Source organism: Channa argus, chromosome 1 (genome assembly GCF_033026475.1).
Source record: "Channa argus isolate prfri chromosome 1, Channa argus male v1.0, whole genome shotgun sequence".
NCBI classification, from domain to species: Eukaryota; Metazoa; Chordata; class Actinopteri; order Anabantiformes; family Channidae; genus Channa; species Channa argus.
Window position 1 is genome coordinate 9,436,329 of NC_090197.1, and position 16,310 is coordinate 9,452,638.

At 41.8% G+C, this 16,310-nt stretch overlaps 2 protein-coding genes across 10 annotated transcripts; one reads left to right on the forward strand and one right to left on the reverse strand.

The window, feature by feature from the left end:
* The first annotated feature begins 2,318 nt into the window (after window positions 1-2,318).
* mbpa (myelin basic protein a) lies at window positions 2,319-9,963 on the forward strand. Of its 7 annotated transcripts, XM_067494934.1 has the most exons (8): window positions 2,322-2,603; window positions 3,915-4,010; window positions 4,427-4,453; window positions 6,694-6,714; window positions 7,166-7,224; window positions 8,124-8,207; window positions 8,321-8,341; window positions 8,721-9,963. In XM_067494934.1, exons 1-8 carry the CDS (start codon window positions 2,484-2,486, stop codon window positions 8,881-8,883), a joined length of 591 nt encoding a protein of 196 aa, XP_067351035.1. In that variant the 5' UTR covers window positions 2,322-2,483; the 3' UTR covers window positions 8,884-9,963. The 7 variants fall into 7 exon arrangements, with proteins under 7 accessions (XP_067351044.1, XP_067351035.1, XP_067351051.1 ...); XM_067494943.1 differs by lacking the exon at window positions 8,321-8,341 and having other exon boundaries at window positions 2,319-2,603; XM_067494966.1 differs by lacking the exon at window positions 7,166-7,224 and having other exon boundaries at window positions 2,327-2,603; window positions 8,721-8,880.
* Window positions 9,964-11,924: 1,961 nt separating this feature from the next.
* zbtb22a (zinc finger and BTB domain containing 22a) lies at window positions 11,925-15,112 on the reverse strand. Of its 3 annotated transcripts, none has more exons than XM_067494379.1 (3): window positions 14,906-15,112; window positions 14,037-14,802; window positions 11,925-13,561 (listed from the first exon to the last, which is right to left on the reverse strand). In XM_067494379.1, exons 1-3 carry the CDS (start codon window positions 15,110-15,112, stop codon window positions 12,450-12,452), a joined length of 2,085 nt encoding a protein of 694 aa, XP_067350480.1. In that variant the 3' UTR covers window positions 11,925-12,449. The 3 variants fall into 3 exon arrangements, with proteins under 3 accessions (XP_067350480.1, XP_067350397.1, XP_067350571.1); XM_067494296.1 differs by having other exon boundaries at window positions 11,925-13,564; XM_067494470.1 differs by having other exon boundaries at window positions 11,925-13,564; window positions 14,037-14,762; window positions 14,906-15,045.
* Between the last annotated feature and the right edge of the window lie 1,198 nt (window positions 15,113-16,310).

Genomic DNA, 16,310 nt, shown 5'->3' on the forward strand with positions numbered 1-16,310 from the left:
GTCAGAATGATAGAGGAGTCAAGGTGGTGTCGGGTCATGGGTTGATTTGTAATGAGGAGGGGGTCATCCTTTTAAAATGATCACTTACATAAGGACAAATGACCTCTACATTAATCCCCACTACTTTTTAACTCAAGTTAACTTTCAAACTTGTGACAGTCGGGGAACCTCTCGGCCTGATGGCCGCACTCACACACGGAGGTTACAGGAGTCACAAAAACTGTTTTAATGAACCACTGTAAAACAAGTCAAACCATCTTCTGTGTCATTTTCTGCACGTGATAGAACAGAGGACGACTTTCTTTCCTTTTCCAGTGGCACATAGACATTCAGCTGCCTCTCTGAGTGGGTGTCGTGGTCTACATCAACATTCCTGCTGAGGTTCAGGGATAGCTCCCGTGTTTGTGTCCCACAGCTCTCTTCCATGGCCACTATTGTTTCCTCCGGACTCGTCCAGTCTCAGGAACAAATCCAAGACTCTTCTGGGAACGAGGGCACAAGCAGTGTGGTCAACCCACTCTCTGCATTCTTGCAACCTACAGTGCCTCTGTCAGGCCTGGTGGGTGCTGCACTGAGGCTTGGCCCTGCAGGACAAACAGACTGAGCACTGTGTACAAGGCAGAGCGGACAAACACGTCTCCCTCTGAGCCTGTCCCCATTTCACTCAACTGGACGGCCATGTTGGCTCCATAGACGTCTACTTTTACCAGCTCTTTTTAATCTTCTCTAAATGATACTGCACACGAGAAATTCTACTGAAGCTAAATGTGAGCATTAAAGAAGGACACGTGTCAATTAGACTTCAGACAGTGGCTCCAATGGACATTTCAGGCACAGCTGTATTTATAAGATTGAACAACGGCTGCAAGTTGATATACTTGAACAGTCAAACTCACCTAAGCATCATCTGTATCCATTTCCATATTTTGGACCAACTCTGTCACAGTACAAAAACTGAAAGGAGGTCAGACATTATCCATAAAGAGTTTCAGCTCACACAACAGACATTATTCTGTCTTTAAGTCTCACATTGTCCTTATACCCTGATTTATATATGTAAATAATGCCACACATTGATTAGTTGTTTTCACTAATTGCCTCTTTTGATGATCAACTTATTTGAGTTTAAAAATTACACATTCTCACAATTTTCTTAACACTGTCCTGCACAACAGGACAACAACAGGATAAAATATACATACACGTCCATTTCAGAAGCAGTTTCAGAAACTGCTTTGATTTGTTGTACTGTATGATGCGTGATATTAAATCTCCCATCACATTCCTCCAGTTTAAGAGAACTGAGACATTTTTCCTCTCTGAAAGAAACTATCTGACTTGAAATAAGAAGCAGCCATAACAAAAAAGCATCTGTTCTAAAATATTAATATTCTGATCCAGTTTGGGTGTTTTGTAACAGAATTTATCCTGTAACAGATCCGGCTTTGTTCGCCTGCCGCTGCAGCGGCTCTGGGTAAAACAACACATCATGACAGCTGCCAGTGTTGTAATGTGGTACAATGGCAGAAGATGTGAACATGTACAAACATATGCAGATATTTAGAGCATAATGGAGAAGACTGGCAATGTCAAATACAAAAGTGTTAAATGTTAAACTTAAAGATCCACTCGAGGTCTCGCTTTTTTGGAGCTTTATTAAATCTCACCTTTGTTCCAGTGTTATGAAACTGCAATTATTCTGAGCATTTTTAGGATTTTAAAATTGAGCATGATAGTTCATAATTTTGGTTTAAATTAGTGAATCATGTTTGTCTTTATTGGACACTGTCATCCCAGTAAAAGCTGAGGTTTGGTTTCATTTTCAAGTCCAAAAAATAACATTGGAAACTGTCCCACACTTGCACCTGGAGCTGTGAGGCTTTTATTGGTTTCAAAGTGAAAACACAAAACTGACCACATGATTATTTCATTTTCACAGGTCTTCACACAATAAACCCTGTCTTTCCTTTGGTCCTCTCCTCATGTTAATCTGTGTGACTGTACATCCAATTTAAACACAAGCCATTAAAAAGACATATGAGGCCGAGTCAACAATGATCTCACAGTGCAGCGGGCTGCTTTGCATCAGGCTCTGAGTTCACACTAAGAGATAACCCCTGTTGTCCCGGCGGCCAGGATGAGGCAGATGGGGAGAGAAACAATGGCCGGGCCCATGTGGAGGGCGGCAGTGACTGACACAGCCACTGAAGCTCCGAAGAATGTCTGGAGCCAAGCCAGACCCAGAGCCATAGATCACACCGTTGCGAACCCTCCCAACCTGAAACTCCCTGTGTCCCATGGTGCCCCGGGACTGAGAAGACGACGGCTTCAAAGACAGCCCCTGAGCATCAGAGGCGCTGCAAACTGACCCTGAAGGATCAGCAGAGCTGAGTGTCGGCACTGTGGGTTGAGGACTGGCTCAGAAAAGGACTATTAAGTAAACAGACAGAGGTCAACTCCACCCAACCTCAGCAGCAGATAGCATGGCTACAGCAAGCACATCAGGACAGAGCACCTTCGGGCTTGGGAGGAAAAAGAAGAACCCTGGACTCATGGATAAGATTAGCAAATTCTTTGGAGGAGACAAAAAGAAAAGAAGCAAGGTGAGCATCCATGCACATCTGCATTTAAAGGGAAGGTTCAGGCTTTTTTTTAGAGGGCCTTCTCCCACCGTTACAGAAATTAAATCATTCTTGGCAATGTTCTACAAATCTATGCTATATTGTGCTTGTTTTTAAAGTCCTATTAGGTTTGGTAATGTTCATTTGCACCACTGGACTTTAAACTAAACATTTAAAATCATATATATCAGTTTTTCCACATGTACAGAAGTGGTCATCTTTTCTTCATTTTTTTTTTAAATCTGTGGACCTAGTTTTGATTTGCTTAATTTCTTATCAAAAAGTGCTCTGCAGAGCCTAAATACAACAAGAATTTAAGAAATTAATTTTAACACTTAATGTTTTTATTAATTTCACTTTAGTTTGAGACATTTAATAGCTTGGAATTAAAGCAGTTAAACTAGAAAGTCGTTGAACAAACTTATGTTAGTGGCAGCATTGATGTCATACCTACCACAGACATTTACATGTAAACAATATTTAAAGCCTTAAGCTCTTGTTGAACCATTTGTCCCATGTTGTTTTGAGTCTTCCAGCACCGTACAGGGAAGCACTCTAATACTTCCCCATTGAAAGGCTCTGGGGCGAGCAAGGGCCCAAATGCAGGTGCATATTTCCAGCATTGTGCAGATAAATCCATATTGCAACGTCCTCATGGACCTAAGCTTCAGATTGAAGACCTCAGACAAAACATCTTTTAAGACATAAGACTGAATACTCTGATGGGAGGGGGCCTCAAGAGTAAGACTTCTTCACCAGACCTTCTCGTCTAGGCCAATTTTTTGAGGAGGTGCAGCACAAAAAAAATTAATATCTTTGTGTTCACAAAGTTTGATGCACATGTTGTATTTGCTGCACTTTTTACACATCTGCAAAAAGAAGATTTGCTTGAATCACAGTCTGTCAGCAGACCTACTAAATATTTTAGGTTTTTTTTGTCCAGTTTTTCCATAGTAGAACTGTTCTACTCTTTTCTGTTACTTGGCATTTACTTTCTCAGTTGTGAGACCTGTCATCTGGCGCTGCCTCTAAACTGTTAAAATATATGTAATTACTGTAATTAGGAGGAATAGTGCAGCTGGGTCCAGTCTTCAGCACAAAACTGACATCTATTCATGTCCGTGCCAAATGACTCCATCTTGCATTTTGCATAAATGCTGTTGAGTTGCATGGTGCTTAATGGCCTAAAGACCTGTTCTTATTTGATCCACTTTAATTTGACAATAGCCTCCCTGCATCCTCTGATATGCTGGGTTATGTATACATACGCTTGATCTCTGTTTATGCTCCCAGGGGTCTTTCCGGGGTCACCATGCCTCCTCACCACAGCAATCCTCCTCTCGCCGCAGGACCAATGAAAATGCTGTCGTGCATTTCTTCAGGAGCATTGTAAGTTGCTTGGACTAAATGTTGCAAAGTGCATATATCATCTCATATATACATAAACCTTCATTGGGTCGTTTTTGTTGCACCATGTTAACATTTTGCTTCAACTTCAGAGCTTAACATGGTTTAGGTTATTTTCCCATGAGTTCAATGGCTCAGAGCAAACAGATTTCTTTCTAATTACACTGCGTGAATGTTTTCTTTTGAGTGTTGGCATCAATAAAGGCTCCAAAGGCGCGCTAAACTGTTTTCCTCTACTCTCTCCCTGATTACAAAGCTGCGTGACGCCCTCATTTACATACTGATGAAAGAGGAATTGGAGGAAATTCAATCTCAAAATTTTAATTCATTGTAAAATTTGTTTCTATTTTTCTGCCCCCGAGCAATCAGTCATTCTGTTGTTGCTTGATGTTTCTCAGGGTTCCTCGCCTCGTCCTAAATCCAGGGTGAGTTTCTACTTGTTTTTTTTTTTGTTTGTTTTCTTTATCATTCCAGAGCCGGAGAGTATTGATGAGTGATTTTGAAATTGAAAACTTTTGGAACTTTGGAACTTTTTTTTTAAAGCCTAGTTTCAAAGCCACGTGCCAAAGCCATAAAATGTTTTGATTTTGGTGCCATCTGGTGGTCAGAGCTCATTCCTGCTGTATGTTTTCCAAAAATATTGTATGCAAAAAAAAAAATAAGTGCGAAATTCAGATTCTGCATCCGTGCTAATATTTGCAAAGTACTCGGGGGCCTGGTGGCTTGGTGGTAGAACAGAGGGATGGGAACAGGGTGGGATGCAGAAGGCCGCAGGTTCGAACCCCACCCCACCAGGTGTGGCCCCGCCCAGCCACCAAGGTCGACCCTGGTGGGAGGGCTGCGGCAGGAAAGGCATCTGTTCCAGAAAAAAAACCAAAAACATGCCAAATCAAAGTGTGGAACATGTTCCACTGCTGTAGCAGCCCCTGAAGGGACAAGCTAATACACGTAAAGTAGCGCATTCAGCTAAATGCTAACAGGAGCAGGCTAACATGTGACTATGCTAAGATGCTGGTGTTTAGCTGGTCAGGTTCAGCAGCGTTTCTGTGTTAGAATGCTACCATTTGTCAACTAGCACTAAATGTAAAAAAGATGATAGTAGGTTTTGTTTAACCTGCTATACTTCCTACAAAGTGAGTTTGGCTAGTGCTAATTTTGCTATCGATGCCTGTTGTAGAGTTTTGGGTGAACGAGAACTGGCTTTTAGTGAGTGAGAATGCTCAGAATAAACATAATTTCTGTCACTTAATTTTTTGGGGCTTATTTCCGAGTTAGAAGCAACAAGACATGACAAGAGACAAGACAAGAGTCTGTTAAAGCTAAACGCATAGCATGGAGATACCTAATCACAAATACCACTTGTTTCCATGTGTAATGATAAGTTTACAGTTGTACTTTGCAAGAAGGCTAAAAAGATTTTAAATTTTATTTTTTATGATCCTGCATATTACAAGGAAGATATTAATTTCATTTTATAGAAATCCCTCATCCCTAATAATAATTGTCCCCCTGACTTCAGTCGATGCGCGTTCTCATTTTTCCACATCTCTACAGGTGGGTAGTGATAGCGAAATTAGCACTAGCCAGACAATAGTTAAAAAACAAAATAATCTGAAATTTGCTAATTAGCACAACCACCAGATTAGCACTGCTAACACTAGCACACTTGACTGGAAAGTCATTTAGTGGGCAGGGCCAACTTTGTAAATAATATTAAAGAATAATCAATACTTGATGGATTATTGAACACTTTAACCAGAAACAAAGTTGTGGTGAAATAACTGTACAATATGCAGATTAAAAACTTTTCAGGAGCTTCTGGTGCAGCTTCACCTGCTGCCAAAGTGCATAAAGACGGAAAAACAATCGGAAAAAGTTCAAATTGCTATTGAGTTGCAACTAAGCAGACGCAAAGAACACGATCAATATTCATTCCTCCATCACCTGTACCGGCTTATCCTGTTCAGGGTCGTAGGGGGTCTGGAGCCTGTCCCAGCTGTCGTAGGGTGCACACCGTGAACAGGTGTCTACCTCAGGCCCAGAACAGTCAGACATACACAGACACACTAACATTCGCACCGACGGCCAATTTAGAGTCACCAGTCACGTGAGCCTGCACGTGTTTGGACTGTGGGGGAAAACCCACGCAGAAAGGCATCAGCGCCAACCACTCCACCACTGTGCCGCCCCTTTAGCCCAATACGTTTTTAGAAGATTTTTCAATAGGGGCTTTACTCAGACCCCGATCGGGGACATACGTTGAAATGACTTTGGTCCAGTGATAAATACGTGCTTCCGTCTGCAAGTGTTTCATCTTTACAAAGATGAATGAATGTACTGTATGTACCCAATTACATGCAAATCTAACTAATCAGGAAGTTGTTCATATTGTTTATGGGGCTAAAAATTAAATGCACTATGGCTTTAAGGTATACGTTAGTGTAAGGGTTAGGTGACATTAAATGGACCAATCATAGGAAGAGTTGACTGGATGAAGTATTTAGCTATAGTGGACGGGGCTTAGTGGAAATGATCGTGTACCCCTCATTGTTTTACCCCCACCGACTGCTGGAGGACTGTCAGTCCATCATGCTGAGGTGGATGCAGATGGCATCACACTCTGAATCTCATCATGTCACTGTGTCTGTTTCTTTTTTATGTCCAGTGGAGAGACGTCTTGGGCTTGGTACGTCATCCAATCTTTCCTTCTCGAATCGAACAAAAGACCCACTGTTGATTGCACTACTGCATGTGTGTGTGTGTGTGCGCGCGTGTCCATTGATTCTATTTAAGTCTGACGAGTGTGTTCTTTGTCTACAGTCTACATGTTACCTAACCTTCACATTTGTTCTCTCACTTCCTCGCTTTGTGTTTCACTGCTTTCCTCCTTGAAGAGAAATATCTTTTTTTTTTATACCTGAACATATGTAATCAAGACTTATTCATAGCAACGGCCGATTTACCAGGTCGTACACAGAGCAGCTGGGAGGCAGAGCCTACATTCAGGATTGATTGGTGCCCCAGCAAATTATTTTAAATCACTGGTTGAGTTATTCATCTTTTAAACCGGCATGTATTGGCCTTATTTGTAAATTTATGGCATTTTCCATTTCCTCCTCTTCTTTGCTTCACTCCAGAGCGATTCACTGCTTCTGGATGACTTTGAAACTGCTCAACTGTTTATGAACCACAACCGGTAAACTTTTTTTTTTTTAGGACCTATGGCCTGCATCACCCTCCTTCACCTCTTCTTCCTCCTCTCTTTCACACCTCTTGTGCTCTGTAACAACTGAGATGACTCACTGATCCATCTGTTTTGGCACCTTCTTTTTCTCATGTGTTCAGAAACTGTGGACAGCCACGTGTGTGTCGTTTGTCAGTGATCATCCACGCATGCCCCCTGTGTCAGTCAGCTCACTGTGGATCTTACCTCGTCTTCATCATCCGTTTTCTTTCCCATAAAGATTGTTGTTGTCAGAATCTGGTTGTGTCACACGTGTCACTCGGTTATGTTCAGCATAACAGATCAAAGGAAAGAGACGCCCAACTCTCAGCCACATTACACTGCTGCTGCTGAAGAGAATTCAGTATTTTTGTTTTTCCTTTCAGCTTAAAATCTGTAAAACTCATATTACAGTTATATAATGAAACAAATGACCTTTAGATCTTTGATAACTTGTTTATGAATTCGTTTAGTTTTATTGTCCACGTGGGAAATTCAGCTCGTAGTAAAGTGCACTGAAACTAAATGAAAGCAAAGAGGACGGATGGCAAACAAATAGATGTGTGCAGCTTCTTTTCTTCCATTTTAAAAGATGTATTGCTTATGGATGTGTGTTTTTTGTCCAACAATAGCCATAACTGTGAATTGTGTAACAAAACATTTTAAGCCGTTGTTTTACGATTTCAAGTTTTGTTAAGAGACACCTCTGATGCCCTGAGGTACAGCGTGTCTCCGCTCGTAGAGACAAAAAGGACGCCAATGAACAACGTTATGAACATCTGTATAAAAGTTAAACAGTGACTAAGCAGCAAACGTGGTTTGAGGTCATGGTTTCAGGTCTGCATCTGTGCTGAAAGAGCATCTGTTTCTAGGGCTCGTCGCCACGTGCTGAGAGCACAAAGTCGCCGGTCAGAAGACGCAGAGACCAAAGCACACTGTCCAAAATCTTCAACCTGGTGAGCTTGCTGCACATTTGCTTCTTTGTTTCCCTCTAAATTTCCTCTCTCTAATCTATAAAAGTGGGCCTCATGAACTATTTTTGCTCTCTGTGTTTGCCCAAACGCAACAGTGATGCTCTCTTCAGAGATCAGTAAGTAATAAAATAAACACGGTTTAATGATTAATCAATAATAAAACGAATGACATTCATTTTATCAGCATGCTTTCACAGCAGCCTCTCATCATAATTAACTAATGAGCTGAAGGGCAACATTTTCATTTCTACAGTGTTCCTTCTTTTTTCATCGTTTTCATTTTAAATCCATTGATTATGTTTCTGCAAACGCGATCTACCTCGACCCATTTGAGGTTTTCCTTTACGTTTGGGTCTCCTTGAATCCCAATATATGTGAATTATTTGACAATCAGATCTTTTGCAAATGTTCAGCACCGATTTACCAGAAAACCCCAGATTACTCTTAGCTGATAGAAACAGGCATTTTTCTCAGCTGTCTCATCCTTCTCCCCAGGGAGAAAGCAAGTCCCGTCCACCCCCCAAACGCTGGAGCACCATCTTCTAAGCTCTCCGCTGAGGACCACACTGCAGATCCAAAGCCGATTGGACAGGATGAAGGAGGAGAAACAGATCGGCACGCAGGGGACTCACAACCTCAAGAAATGTTAACCTACTAACACAATCCACTCTCTATGGATGTAGGCAGTCAACCGTGCCAGTTTTGTTTTTAATCCTACTTCTATAAGGACATCATGTCTTAGTCGTTATTTAGCTGTTTATAAGAGGTCTGATCGTGCTTTCAGTAAAATATCATACTGTAAAAATCACACCTTCAAGTATCATGGTCTGATGGTGCTAGTGTCTCCTGTTTGCTGTCTGAGGTTAGTTCGTGGCAGATGTTTGTTTTTCTATTTGTCTCCTGTCGCTTGCCTTTTGTACACGAGTGACACTTCCTGTATCTTGCTGCTTTCATCAAACGTGACTTACACACCAAACGACGTTTGTTTTTTGTCTCATATGCGAAATCTAGATGGAGAGTGGTTCTGTTTGTGCTTGAGTAAAACGCATGTTGACAGAAGAAATGCATTTAAAAATACAACTAGGAACCTTTATGAGTAGTAAGGACTCTAATTTTAACTGTTGTGTTTACTTATGCCTCTGTGTAATTAATAAACAGCATGTACAGCTGATGATTCTTTCCAAGTTTATAAAATGAAAGGAATAAAATGCCCTTTTTAGATGCACTGTAAGAGAAAACCTTCCTAAACGCAACTGGTCTCCTGTCTTTTCCATTTGCATCTATCTTATTGTTACTCTGTTTGCATCTTACACTAATTTTGAAATTTTAATATTATTTGAGTATTTTTTTAAAAGACGACAGACTGAAGCGTGTTTTATTGATGGTGAGAATGTAAGTGACTCAACTGGATTAAGGCAGAAGCAGCAAGATGGGATGGGTTTTAGGAGTGAAAGAGTATTTTGATTTACCCATAATGGTAATTTTTTTGGTTCATACTAAATTACATTGCTACTCTAATTTATACATTACCTCTTTGTATGTTCACGTTAACTCATAAGTCTAAAGCAGAGTAGAGGTTGCTGACACATGGCGGTGCAACAGAAATAGAAACGGATTCTGTACTTAGACAACTGAGTGTTGTGTTTCTTCTGTGTAAATCTCAGTTTTTAATGTTCAGCCTAACTGTAAAAAAAAAAACAGTTTGTTAGTTAAGAAGTATTAAATGTTTTCAAAAATCTTACAATAGTCTTATCTTTACTACATACTACCTGATTTTGTGTTTAATACATTTCTTGGGCAAAACAATATAATAAAGATTTAATAGTCAGCATTTTCAACTAACCCGAAAAAATACACTGATTTGCACAGAGTAGACTAAACTGTGACTGACTACAACTGTGGTTTGTAAAAGGAGAAAAGGGAAAAGAGCTTGACATGATCGGCCTTGATAAAGATAAATCGATAAATCAATTAGCAGCAAAGGTCACAAGTCAATGCATCACATTTTTTTAACCCCAACAAATGACAAGAGTGTAAAAATAAACAATTGAAGGGTTTATGGGCTCAACTGCACCTAGACTTTGTTAGCTTAGCATAGCGGAAATACTACAAGTGTGATTACAGCTAGTCTGCCCCTGCATATGCAACGTGACAAACCGACACACTCTACATTAGCTTTAAGTCTGTGTGTATTTGCATCACACATTATTGTTACATTGAACCCAGAGTCAAATTCCTTTTATGCACAAACATACTTGGCCACTAAGGATTTAGTTAAGAATATTTTTGACTTGTGCAATTTTTTTCCATTATGAACATGACATTTGAATCACAAATGGGCTTTCTAAGTCCTAAGGCCATTTGAGGAAGACCATTCATAGTTCCTCATCACGTCTAGGTAGAAATGAGGACATTTTGTAATCACAGACAGACTTCTGCAAGTTTCAATGTTTACTGCGTTTCAGACCCTAACTGAACCTCTGCTCCTTTGCTACAGAATGCTCCCACACACTCTTGAAATTTCCAATGGAGGTCACTCAATTCAGATAAAAATAGGTTCTCAACAACTTCATGTTGGTCGTGTTCATTTTGTCGCGTTTAAACGAACACTGAACAAGAATGAGTCCTCATCACATTCCCATCAATACTTTTGTCATTAGATATAGTTGTGAGATAGAACTACTCAGGTGTAACTGCCCCTAAAAATCCCAATTGGCAGAGAAAAAAACAAATTAAATTTTTTGTTAATCTCAAACTGAAGAAAATAGTGTCCTGGTAATAATTATGATCTACTGAATGTTCTTACTTAGCCCTCTGCAGAGCAGCCACAGCCTCATGAGAAACCTCCCCCAAATACACCTGAATGCATTAGGTGGCATTAGAAAGCCATCACCGACAGTCCCTGGGCACTTTAAAACGTAAAGGAGGACACTTTGTTCAAATGCAGTGTAAACCTTTTGCAAACCTTCGCTGGGCTGCAGAGTTGATCAAGAGAGACCTCTGCTGCCGTGCCACTGCGCTGCAAGAGAAGCAGAGCCAGTGTTCTGGTACGGTACCAGACAAGCTGTACTTTAACTACCCATCATTTTAAAATGGGTCTCAGCGTCCCAGATTTTACCCCTTTGTCCTACAATACGCTTATGTGTTTGTGAAGGACCGAGCCGGTGCTCTGGAACGACCCGAAATCTTCCAGAATGAGCCTACGTACTACAACGAATCAATTAATTAAAAATCTAAACTGTTTTTATTACCAGATATACCAAGAGTTCTTACCTTTAAATAATGTTCTGATATCAGTGTGACAAACAAAAGATTTTGCACCATTGTGTTTATTTTCTATTGAAGGCCAGTGTCAAACAAATTATGTGCAAAATGCAAAATAACTTGGATAAAGAAGTACATTCACAGCACTGCTTGCTACAGACCAACCCCGTCTCAAAGAAACTGGTTTGACTAAGCAAAAGCAGGATTTAGGATTCAAACACATTGTGTCTGAAGTAACATTTTCCCTATCAAGCCAGACCTTCTCCAACCTAGTGCTGTTCGTACACGCAGCCATCAACACTTTATTAGCAGTGAAGTCACAAACATTGGATGTTGTACTTCAAGATCAGATATTTTTAGCAGAAAGAAAATTTGTTGCCTGGGATCCATTTACTGATATGTTTCATTTCAACATACAGTATCTGCAACTTTCCATTTAAAGTTAAATGACATCTTTATTATGGTAACAGAATAGATGATCCAGTTGTAAATAAACAGTGTCCCTTGTCCCTTCAGGGGGACACCACAGCAGAACACGTTTTTTTTATGCCACATGCCCTTCCTGCCACAACCCTACCATTTTATCCGGGCTTGGGACCGGCACTAGGGTGGCCCTTGTTGGATGGGTGGGGCCATATGTGGTTGGTGTGGGATTCGATCCCTTGGCCTTCTGCATCCCAACCCTACGCTCTACCCATTGAGCCACCAGGCCCCTCAAGAACCAAATTATAAGGAGTCACTTGAATAAAAAACATTTGTTCCTTTTTTTTTTTTTCAAAATAGCCACGTCATGAAAAGAGTGCACATAAAAAAGGTTTAAACAAAAATGGCTGCTCAAAGAAGCCTTCAATGATTTGTGACCGCAGACTTTTAAAGTCATGATATGATTCATTGTCCGTCTTGCAGTATCCATCTATGGACATACAGTTTAAGTGCTGTAAACCTGGTTCACCTTAACATTTAACTGCAGCTAAAGCTCTCACTTACCTCCTCTTTAAAAATATGATTACCAGTGTCCACATTTTGGGACTGAGTTCTCAGCTCGTTCACAATGGCGGACACATTGCCCAACAACCCGTCCACCCTGTCCTCCATCTCCCTGTGGAAATCCACCTGCTCCACTTTCACCTGTCCTGCTGCTGCGAGAAAAGACTCCCCTTCGTCAAATCCATAACTATAGCCGTCCTCCATATCTGCCGCTGCCGTACTTGCAGCATTGCTGTTCGCCGAGGAGCTGGAGGCAAGTCTCTCACATCGCGCCTGATGTCGGAGGAAACTGTCTCTCCAAATGACTTTCTTTCCACACAGGCCGCACTCATAGGGCCGCAGCCCTCCGTGGGTTTTGAGGTGCTTGGTTAGATGGTGCTTCATCTTGAAGGACTTTGAACAAACAGGACAGCCAAAAGGCCTTAGATTAAGGTGCTGCATCTTCACGTGTCGGTCACGCATACTCTTGAGGGTGTAGGCCTTACCACAGTGGCAGAAGTGTACTTTTCCTGTGTAGGGGGCACCAGCGAGGGACACTGAGGATGATGAGGAAGGGGTTGGGGGTGAAGAGGGTGGTGGGAAAGCAGCAGAGGATGGGGACAAATGGCGACTGGAGCTAGGGGTCATTGAGCCACCTTGTCCCATGCTGCTGGACAGCCAGTTCACCTCTGAACCTGCCATTGTGAAGTCAGGAGACACTGGCATCAAAGGTCTCTGGGACACCTGTCCTGTGCCATCCTCAATCTCATCGTACGTGTCTCTGCCAAAGGGCCCTTCTGTGAAACAGTCAAAGTCAACATCCTCTTCATCTTCCTCCTCGTCTTTACTACAGCTGCCTCGCTCGCCTTCTTGTGGCTTCTGTCCTTGCTGAGACAAGGGACTCGCCTGCCAGTGCTGGCGAGCTGAAACCAGACAGGACGGGCCTGAAGCTCCTTCATCTGTTTGACAAGCATGAACACTGGGCGGGTCTGAGGAGGGATCGCTTCCCACCAAATGTTTCTGCAATTTGTCCTTGACCTCCTCCGCACTAGTCTTTCCTGGGGCTTGTCCAGCTACGTCGCTCTCATTTGAAACAGCGTGGAAGACTGCTGGAGAAAAGTCAAGAAGAATCCCATGTAGACAGTTACCAATACACCTACAACATTCTTAAAATCCCAAGTTGCACTGGCAGCTTTTCCAGTAAACATGCCCATCTGCTATAAACGTTACTTGTATGCAGTGGTTAGCTTCCACAGAAGCGCTTCAGTTACACAAGCCACACAAACCACTATTTAACACTAATGTGAGCTCTAATTGTATTTGTTGAAAAGACCTCTGGCTACACGATGTAAAGCTGTGGTGTTGGAGTGAACAGCTTGTGGATTCCACTTTATTCCATTTTTGCAATAACAGCAAATCTATTGATGAAATAACATTTTTACAGGAACATTAACAATAAATCGAAAATATTGCATTAACACTAGTGTAAACTAAACGGGAATGTATTAATGCCATTTATAGTAGTCGGACATTGTATTTGTGTAAAATACAAAAAATAGTAATTTGGCTTTGGTATCTTACCACAGTGTTCAAAGCCTTCTTTCTTCTCCACTTGATCTTCTCCTACTCCTTCATCTGCTTCTATTTCTCTTCTCTTCTCATTCTTCGTTTTCTCTTGTGTCTCATCACTGTGCCCATTCTCTCTGTTTTTATCAAGCAGTCTATCAGTGCTTGGCGGCCCTCCCCGCTGTGGAAACCGTACTTTCTGCTTTAATGCCTCACCTCCAGAGAACACCGCGTGGTGCCGGCCACTGTGGCCTGGTCCTTCGTGTGCAAAGTGGCTAGTTTTGGGATGGCTTGATATCCATTCCTCCCCACAGCTACTGTAATCATTCTCCATGTAACCAGGGAGGGTATTCAGTTGAGAGTCCGCTAAGTGCTGCACTGATGAGGGACGTGGCCGTCCCCATCTAGGAAACTGCTGCGGGCGTCTCCATGTAGCTAATGGAGGCAGGGCATCAGGCTTCCTCTCTCTCCTTCGTCCCTCCCTTTCAAGATACAAGCAGACAGTGCTGCTTGGGGACTGCTGTCGAGATGCGGTGCCCGGGTGAGCTGCCGCGGCCTCTCCAGGATTGGCTTCAGTCGAGGGTCGGGGCCTCTTTAAGATCTCAGTGCATTTGTCCACAATGTGCCACATCTGAAGGAAACTAGCCACAGTGACATAGTTCACAATGTCGTCATGCACAATGCTCAGCTGGCCCGTGTAAGCGGAACTCAGGACGCTCTCAAAGGCCACCGGATCCATAACTGAAGGTAAGGAAACAGTTGTGACATTCTTTAGTAAGACCTGTTGAAAAGGCACAAAATCTAAGTTTTAGTGCAGCCGTACAGGAAAAACCAATCCCGGTTTATTGTCACGTATGTACACAGCACACTCTACACACATCTACCTGGTCATGAAAGTAAGGCGAGGATGCAGCGAGGACACAGCGGTGGGCCCGGAACACTTGACCTTGCACCTGGATGGAGAGGTCACACAGCCTCCCCTCTTCGCGCTGACAGTTCAGGTTGTCCAAAACCGCAGCACGGGCACCAGGGAAACACACCTGGACGGTCAAACCAGCTGAAGCAGCAGAAGCACTGCAGGTCAGATCCATGGTCACACCAAACTACAGAGAACATGGAAACTCCAGAGCTTAAAACAATGTCGTTTCTTATATGTATTAATTATATATATTTTTAGCCTGTGTATAAAGTATGAAGTTCCTGTTTTCTGTTTTTCAAATCATTAGATGCTAATTATGTGCATTGTATTGCAGATTTTTAAGGTCGTACATCTGTTTTGCACCATGTTTTGCTCCAATTCAGTTTCACTGCATAGTGCACTGCATGCAAAAGTCTTTAGTACCTTTATCTCCAGCGTTTGCTTTTTTTGGAGGCTATTTTAAAGAACGTGTCCTGCTTTATGTACAGTATGTGTTGGTGACTATTTGACATGACTTATCGCAGTGAACATCGTACTGAAGACAATACTGCAGCACAACTGTAAGAAAAATAAAAAGGCCAACACAACTGAGAACAAGGAAATGACAATATTTACTGTATGTGCTTTCGTGCTTTCGGGGGGGGGGGGGTTTCATAAGTACACTTATTTGCCAACTACCAAGTGCTGCACAAATACAACTGACTTGATTATAGTTGTTAATTAATCAATGACATAAGAAAAACTTTTTACAATTAACGTAATGTATGTATTTTACTATTTTCTGCCACAATTTAAACAATTGAACTGTATTCGCTACTAGAAGCAGAACGTTGATAATTCAATATTTACTTGTCGATTTCTGACAGTCGGCCTAACTTAGCATTTTTAATCTGTAGTTGCAGACACAAGTGGAGACTGTTTATAGATGGTAAATAATACAGCTAGTTAGCAGATCGCATCGTGAACTATTATTTCTGAAACGAATGGAGCTTCCACCTGATAACACTACTTCATTTAGCTAGCTAGTCTTAGCTGTCCAAGTTACGAAGCACCTCGTTAACGTGGCCCATCGCACAAACTAAAATAAAAATTAAAGCAGTAATTTATCTTTAACAGGAAAATTGGTTAGAGAAGCAGACAGCAGCCCTCCCTGACTTGGCTTCCCTGCTATGTTGCATTGGTATTGTCATTCTTGGCTTAGCTACCGATCTGGATGCTAACCAGCTGTCATGGATTAGCGTTAGCTAGCTAGCAGGTAACAATAACTCAGTACTTTACCTTTGATGTGTAGCTGACAGGTAAGTCGAGCTTTTTTTTTTTTTTTTTTACTTCTATGGGGGACGTCGGTGGTATTGACAGTTCCAAATACA

Excerpts from the sequence above, each read along its gene's own strand:
- mbpa (XM_067494934.1), top strand. The coding sequence starts at position 2,484 with ATGGCTACAGCAAGCACATCAGGACAGAGCACCTTCGGGCTTGGGAGG. Across the intron at positions 7,225-8,123 it reads CTGTTTATGAACCACAACCG|GGCTCGTCGCCACGTGCTGA; the intron begins GTAAACTTTTTT and ends ATCTGTTTCTAG. Across the intron at positions 8,208-8,320 it reads TGTCCAAAATCTTCAACCTG|TGATGCTCTCTTCAGAGATC; the intron begins GTGAGCTTGCTG and ends CAAACGCAACAG.
- zbtb22a (XM_067494296.1), bottom strand. The coding sequence starts at position 15,112 with ATGGATCTGACCTGCAGTGCTTCTGCTGCTTCAGCTGGTTTGACCGTC. Across the intron at positions 14,803-14,905 it reads CGCCTTACTTTCATGACCAG|GTCTTACTAAAGAATGTCAC; the intron begins GTAGATGTGTGT and ends CCTTTTCAACAG. Across the intron at positions 13,565-14,036 it reads AGAAGGCTTTGAACACTGTG|CAGTCTTCCACGCTGTTTCA; the intron begins GTAAGATACCAA and ends ACTTTTCTCCAG.